This window comes from Camelus dromedarius, chromosome 6 (assembly GCF_036321535.1).
Source record: "Camelus dromedarius isolate mCamDro1 chromosome 6, mCamDro1.pat, whole genome shotgun sequence".
In the NCBI taxonomy this organism is placed as follows: Eukaryota; Metazoa; Chordata; class Mammalia; order Artiodactyla; family Camelidae; genus Camelus; species Camelus dromedarius.
Window position 1 is genome coordinate 24,549,822 of NC_087441.1, and position 7,778 is coordinate 24,557,599.

Consider the following 7,778-nt stretch of genomic DNA (forward strand, 5'->3'; position numbering starts at 1 on the left):
ATTTCATCCTCACTGTTTTCCCTCTTCCGTACCTTCTCTAGGAACAAAGTCCAGTGTCTGATATTATGTGGTGTTAGGGTTCTTTTGGTGCCATGACTACTTATCAATAAACATTTACTTAACCTCCAATATACATTTGGAGCCCGAAGCGTCAGGTACTGAGGATTCAAGATGAACGTAAAAGCCCTGACCTCAGAGAAAAGCACAGTTGACTTATTCAGTTGAGAAAAGTAAACGATATAGAGCCTAAGTTAAAGAAAAGGACTTTTTCCTATTAGTGGTAGAATTCACTTAAATATAAGAACATGGATCCTAATAAAACTGCCTATTCTTATATGAGACAATGTCTATATAGAAGCATGGTAAGGCTTTAGGAATGTAAGACATTACCATAGTATTCTTTTGAGATTTTAAATGTCATATTAATCTTTTCTTTTTTCTGTCTCCTAATATAGAAGTTATATGAACATTTCTTCTGAAGAACCAAAGCAGAAATTTGGTAAGAATTTCTACAATTAATGGAATTCCTTCCATGCTATAAAGGAGCATCCCCCTCCTCCAGTTTTCTAAGGATTTCTTGATCATCATTTTGAAAAGACTTTATTAAAACCAGCGAAAGACAACAGACTGGATAGCTTTTCTAATAATTTTTGCCAGTAGAGAAAAAGAAATGCTCCTCGTTCTTCAGTACTTTAAAATGGCTTTTTCCAGTGTGCTCCTTCTTAGGAAATCAATATTTTTCTGCATTCTCTAAAAGATGAGAGCATTTGACTATAAAAAGAGATGGGCTGAGTAGGCGTGATTTTTCACATAGGTATTTTGGTCTTTAAAAGCTAACATGTAAAATTGGCACAAAAATTTTTACCTTTTACAGTATAATACTTGAAATATAAGTACCTCTTGGTTCCACAAGTAGAGTGAATAGGAGAGGTGTTTAAATTAAGCCTGTTTGTTTATATATTACTACAAAGCACTCTGTTTGTAGAGGCAAACTATAGGCAGGTTACCAGGTTCTTGTAAATGCACCTTGTACATGGACATTCTGCAGACCCCGCCGTCCTGTTATTCTTGCATCTCTTTTTGCAAACGCATACTCAACAGTTTTAAAATGTGAAGAAAAAAAAAGTTATTTTTTCAGAGCAAGAAAATAATTCACTGTCCTCTTAAATAATGTATTTATAAAGTTTTTTCAGATTAAAACTAATCAAAATAAATTAGAATAATGTGAGAACACTGCAAAATTTGATTTATGGGATGCATTCCTGTGTCACCATGAGAGAATGTTGCTGATGATTCAGGGCTATTTCTGAAGTCTTTTTATTGCTGCTGTCCCCAGTGATGGTGGGACTTATCTTTGCCTTACCTGATCACAAATTATATGGGGGACGGGGGGGAGATTAAGATTTAGTATTTCTTTAAATAAAAAAAGAATTTGGTTTTGCTCGTTTAAGAGCAATGAAAAAGTGACAGAATGTTGACTGTGTTTAGCACCCAGGACACTACAGGATACCTTCCCGAAGGCCCTCGTTCTGCGTTGCATCCATGAGCTTTCACCTTTCATTCTTATTCTTCACTTTTGCTGCTGAGCTTAGCTGTATAAACCTGCACTTTCATTTGATAATATAAATTCAATTTTATTTTACCATTCGAAGGAGAGAGAACATTGAGGGAACACATTTTTATTATGGAGTGTTAAAAAAAAAAGGTAAATTTCTGCCACTAGAGTGTGTTTTAGTAAAAGAGGGATTGATTAACCTACTAGATTGAATGAGAAGCTATTCATTTATTGGACTGTTTCCTTAAAATCCAAGCATATTGTCTTTAGTAACAGCTGTAATTTGTTAAAACATTAATTTTGGGTTTTTCCCTATTCTGAGTTGTCCATGTACACATAGTCATATTAAAAAAAAAAATGTTCAACCAAATTGGGTTTTTTTGTTTAAATCGACCTAGCGTGAAACATCAGATGTGTTTGACATAGTTTTTCTTTTAGGTTTCTTTATTGTCATACCTTCACTTAGGTTGATTCTTAATTTTTCAACTTATTCTTCATTTAACCTTAGTCAGCTTCCTCTGAACAGGCATACAGAATAGGTTTATTTAAAATTGAGAGCAATAGTTCTGTTTTGGCTAGGTTTTCCTTTTTTTTTTATTTTTTTATTTTTTTTTTTTTTACCTTGAGCATTCATTACGCAAAACTGAAAGCCTTCTAAGTAATCGAATTTTAATTAGAAGTGGTAGAAAATTGTTAACTATATTTTGTTAGTGACACTGGCAGAGGATGACCTTGACCTTTACAGTGGCTAGATTGCTTTCTGTCTAGCCTTTGAAGATCAGTATTCGCCTGCTGATCTAGAAGAGGTGCTTAATAGGCACTACATTAAGGGAAATTCTCAGGGATCAAATATGACCCTCTCCATGGAATGAGGGTGAGTGGGCTTTTAGTTTCCTTTTCCATACCACTGCAGTCTGTTCTAGGTCAGTTTAGTGGTGACCCATCACAAGTTCATTTGGTAGATAACCACCAGCTTTTACTTGGAAGGTAAGGCTATATGTTTCCTCCTACATAACCTCACCACCTGGTGGCATATTATAATAAAAGCAAATCTGAAAGAGTTCTCTCACATGCACAAGTATGTATTCACAAGCAGGGCCCTTGGAAAGCTTGGGAAAGTTCTTTTCTGATCATAACCCCATAAATACCTTGACTGACAGGACAGCAGTGATATTCTGAAGGCAGGATTAGGTAACCCAGTGGATCAGGCAACACAGTCTTAAATGGGTGGGCTGGGGGAAGGCACAGGCACAGAGTTCTAGACCTGCAATACTAACAGAAGTCATGAGCTTGTAGCATCTGCCATGTTGTTATAACTCATCTTGTGCATTTTCCCCCTTAAAATGTTTCTAGACAACCACTTACCTTTCAAGCGCCATTCACTAATGAAAAATTACTAACATTCCCTTATGCTGATTAACACTGGTATAGATTTCGGTGATAATGTTTAAAGCCACCAGATTGGGGTCCTTCAAATTCTGCCTGGCCTACCCCCAGGGTAAGATTAAAGTTAAACTATACATATACAAATACATCAAAGTTTATACTAAAGCATTTTGAAGTAAATTATTGCATATTAAAATAAACAGGCACCAACAAATTCTCCCATCTTTTGCATTCTTTTTTTTTTTTAACTAATGGAAATTACTCAACTGTTGGCCTACATTTGTTCTGTGCATAGAAATTAAAAGGCATGATGAAATGGCTACCTTAGATTAGGTTAGAAAAGCAATTTTTTTTTAATGACTTTCTAAGAAACATGTTCCTAACCTCACAGTCCCCTATTCCTGTTTTTAATCGTTGAACACCTAAGCCTGCTTAAAAATGCTCTAAGTTGTCATTTTCTCGCATCCTTTGCACTTCATTGGTTTGGGGAAGGCTTTCTAAAGTCCAGGAGTTGGAAGAGAAAAGGACCAGCTGTGAACGGAGATGCAATTTTAAGTTTGTTACAATTTTTTTGATTGCAACCCTTTCCTTAGTGGCTGTTACTTGGGTCTTTATGTTGGTAGTTTTGATTATTATTTTAAAGATCAAAAGTAATTTTAGAAAATGACAAAAATTAGAGAATATTAAAAGCAGCAAGGGAAGAGCAACAAATAACATACAAGTTAAGTCCCATAAGGCTATCAGCTGATTTTTCAGCAGAAACTCTGTAGGCCAGAAGGTAGTGGCACAATATATTTAAGATGATGAAAAAAACCTACAACCAAGAATATTCTACCCAGCAAGGTTCCCATTCAGATCTGATGGAGAAATTAAAAGCTTTATAGACAAGCAAAACCTAAGAGTTCAGCACCACCTAACCAGCTTTATAACATATGTTAAAGGAAATTCTCTGGGTGAAAAAGGCTGCGACTAGAAGTAAGAAAATTACAAAATGAATGAGGTAAACATACACTAAAGGTAGGAAATCATCTACACACAAAGCTAGAAAGGAGGTCAAAAGACAAAAATAGTAAAGTCATCTATATCCACAATAAGCAGGTAAGGGATACACAAAACAATTAGATATAAAATATGACATCAAAGACAATCATTTTGGGAGGAGAATACAAATGCTGGATTGTTAAAATGCATTCAACTTAAGAAATCAACAACTAAAATATCACATATATAGAGAGAAATTGCTATATATAAACCTCATGGTAACCACAAACTAAAAATTTGTAAGAGATACACAAAAAGAGAAGGGACTAATGACATTGCGATCAACTATAATATTTTTTAAAAAGAGAAAGGAATTCAAACATAATACTAAAGATAGTCATCAAATCACAAGAGAGCAAAAGAAGGGGGAAAAAAGACCTACAAAAATGAACCCAAAACAATTAACAAAATGTCAGTAAGAACATACATATCAATAATTACCCTAAATGTAAATGGACTAAATGCTCCAACCAAATAACATAGACTGACTGAATGGATGCCAAAACATTTATATGTATGCTGTGTAAGGAGACTCATTTCAGATCTAGAGACACAGACTGAAATTTGGGGATGGAAAAAGGTATTCCATGCACATGGAAATCAAAATAAAGCCAGAGTAGCAATACTTACAACAGATAAAATGAACTTTTAAAAAAAAGTTTGTTACAAGAGACAAAAGACACTACATGATGGTCAAGGGATCGATCCAAGAAAAAGATGTAACAATTGTAAATATACATGCACCCAACAAAGGAGCAGCTAAATACATAAGGCAAACATTAATGGATATAAAAGGAGAAGTCAACAGTAACACAATAATAGTAGAGGACTTTGACACCCCACTTACATCAATGGACAGATCATCCAGATTGAAAATCGATAAGGAAACGTGGGCCTTAAATGACAAATTAGACCACATGGAATTAATTGATATTTATAGAGCATTCCAGCCAAAAGCAGCAGAATCCACACTCTTTTCAAGTGTACATGAAACATTCTCCAGGATAGATCACATGTTAGGCACAAAAAAAGCCTTGATAAATTTAAGAAAATTAAAAACATAACAAGCATCCTTTACAACCACAACACTACAAGACTAGAAACAAACTACAAGAAAAAACTGTTAAAACACACACACGCACATGGAGGCTAAACAATATGCTACTAAACAACCAATGGGTCACCGAAGAAATCAAGGAAGTTAAAAAAATGCCTAGAAACAAATGAAAATGAAAACATGACAATCCAACACCTATGGGACAGAGCAAAAGCAGTTCTAATGGAAGTTTATAGTGATACAAGCTTACCTCAGAAAACAAGAAAAATTGCAAATAAAAAACCTAATCTTACATCTAAAGAAACTAGAGGAAGAACAAACCCCAAATTTAGTAGAAGGAAAGAAATTATAAATATTAGAGCAGATAAATAAAAGAGACTTTAAAAAAAAATGGAAAAGATCAACGAAACTGAAAGCTGTTTCTTTGAAAAGATAAAATTGACAAACCTTTAGCCAGACTCACCAAGAAAAAAGGAGAGAGGGCCCAAATCAATAAAATCAGAAATGAAAAAGAAGTTAAAACCAACACCACAGAAATACAAAGAATTGTAAGAGACTACTCTGAACAACTATATGCTAAAGAAAATGGACATAGAAATAAATGAACAAATTCTTAGGAAGGTACAATCTCCCAAGACTGAACCAGGAAGAAATAGAAAATATGAACAGACCGATTAACAGGGCTGAAATTGAATCAGTAATTTTTTAAACTCCCAACAAACAAAAGTCCAGGACCAGATGGCTCCCCAGGTTATTTCTACCAAACATTTAGAGGCTTATAACATCTATCCTTCTGAAACTATTCCAAAAAATTGCAGAGGAAGGAACACTTCCAGACTCATTCTATGAGGCCAGCATCACCCTGATACCAAAACCAAAGGTATCACAAAAATTGAAAATTACAGGCTAATATCACTGATGAACATAGATGCAAAAATCCTCAATAAAATACTAGCAAACCGAATCCAGCAATACATTAAAAGGATCATACACCATGATCAAGCGGGATTTACCCGAGGGACGTGAGGATTTTTCACTATCGCAAATCAATCAGTGTGCAATACCACGTTATCAAATAGAAAAATAAAAGCCATATGATCATATACAGATGCAGAAAAGGCTTTTGATAAAATTCAGCATCGATTTATGATAAAAACTCTCCAGAAAGTAGGAATAGAGGAATCATACCTCAACATAATAAAGGCCATATAATGCAAACCCACAGCTAACATCATACTCAGTGGTGAAAAGCTGAAAGCATTTCCTCTAAAATCAGGAACAAGACAAGGATGCCCACTCTCACCATTTTTATTCAACACAGTTTTGAAGTTCTAGCTGCAGCAATCAAAGAAAAAGTTATAAAGAAACCCAACTTGGAAAGGAAGAAATAAAATGTCACTATTTGCAGGTGACATGATACTATACATAGAAAATCCTAAAGATGCCACCAGAAATCTACTAGAGCTCATCAATGAATTCGGTAAAGTTATAGGATACAAAATTAATATTCAGAAACCTGTTGTATTTCTAGACACTAAAAATGAACCATCAGAAAAAGAAATTAAAGAAACAGTCCTATTTACGATCACATCAAAAAGAGTAAAATACCTAGGAATAAACCTACCTAAGGAGGTAAAAAAACCTATGATCAGAAAACTGCCAGACACTGATGAAAGAAACTGAAGACAACACAAACAGATGGAAAGATAAGCCATGTTCTTGGATTGGAAGAATATTGTTAAAATGACCATACTACCCCATGACCATTCTACCCAAGGCAGTCTACAGATTCAATGCAATATGCACTTGGAAAAGAATCTGAAAAAAGAAAATATATATGTATGTATATGTATAACTGAATCACTTTGCTGTACACCTGAAACTAACATTGCAAATCAACTACACTTAAATAAAAAATTTTAAAGGGATTGCATTGCAACAAACTAGTGAACATAACAAAAAAGCAGACTCACAGAACAAACTAGGAGTTACTAATGAGGAGAGAGAAGTGAGGAGGCGCAATATATAGGGGTGAGAGATTGAGAGGTACAAATTATTAGGTATAAAATAAGCCGCAGGGATATACTGTCCAACACAGGGAATGTAGCCAATATTTTGTGATAACTATAAATGGAGTGTAACCTTTGTAAATTGTCAGTCACTATGTTGTACATCTGTAAACTTGTATAGTATTATACATCAACTGTATGTCAATAAAAAAATTAAAAATAAAAATAAAGCAATTTTAGGAATTAGTGCCAAGATTGATAAAGTTCAAAAGAAAGAGTTTTAAATCACTGTTTAAAAATATACACTTGGAAAAGAATCTGAAAAGAAAATATATATGTATGTATATGTATAACTGAATCTCTTTGCTGTACACCTGAAACTAACATTGCAAATCAACTACACTTTAATAAAATTTTTTAAAATATATACACTAAAAATATATTAGGATTGACAATCACTTTTAAACTGTTGGATCTCAAACACCTTGCTGAAGATTAAAGGGAGAGGGTTAGAACATGGGGATAACATTGGAAGCCACTGAGTGGTTAAGAAATGGTAGCTTTAGATGGGTTTGAATACTAGGTCTGCCACTGGTGAGTCATGAGGCTCAGGAATTTTCCTGCATTCTCCTGGTCTGGATTTCCATAATGCTCATCTCAGCGGGTTGTCTCAATAGTTATCAGGGGTGAATTAAATGAGAGTAAAGTACCCAGTAACTGTTCAATGTTA

General features: G+C 34.3%; 1 protein-coding gene across 6 annotated transcripts in view; it reads left to right on the forward strand.

The window, feature by feature from the left end:
• Positions 1-7,295, forward strand: part of MAP7 (microtubule associated protein 7) — a 159,494-nt gene extending 152,199 nt beyond the window's left edge. For all 6 annotated transcript variants that reach the window (XM_064486661.1, XM_010983671.3, XM_064486660.1 and 3 more), the window contains one exon: positions 456-7,295. In XM_064486661.1, coding sequence (XP_064342731.1) covers positions 456-466 — 11 coding nt within the window. In that variant the 3' untranslated portion in view covers positions 467-7,295. The remainder of the gene's footprint in view (positions 1-455) is intronic.
• The last annotated feature ends 483 nt before the right edge of the window (positions 7,296-7,778 follow it).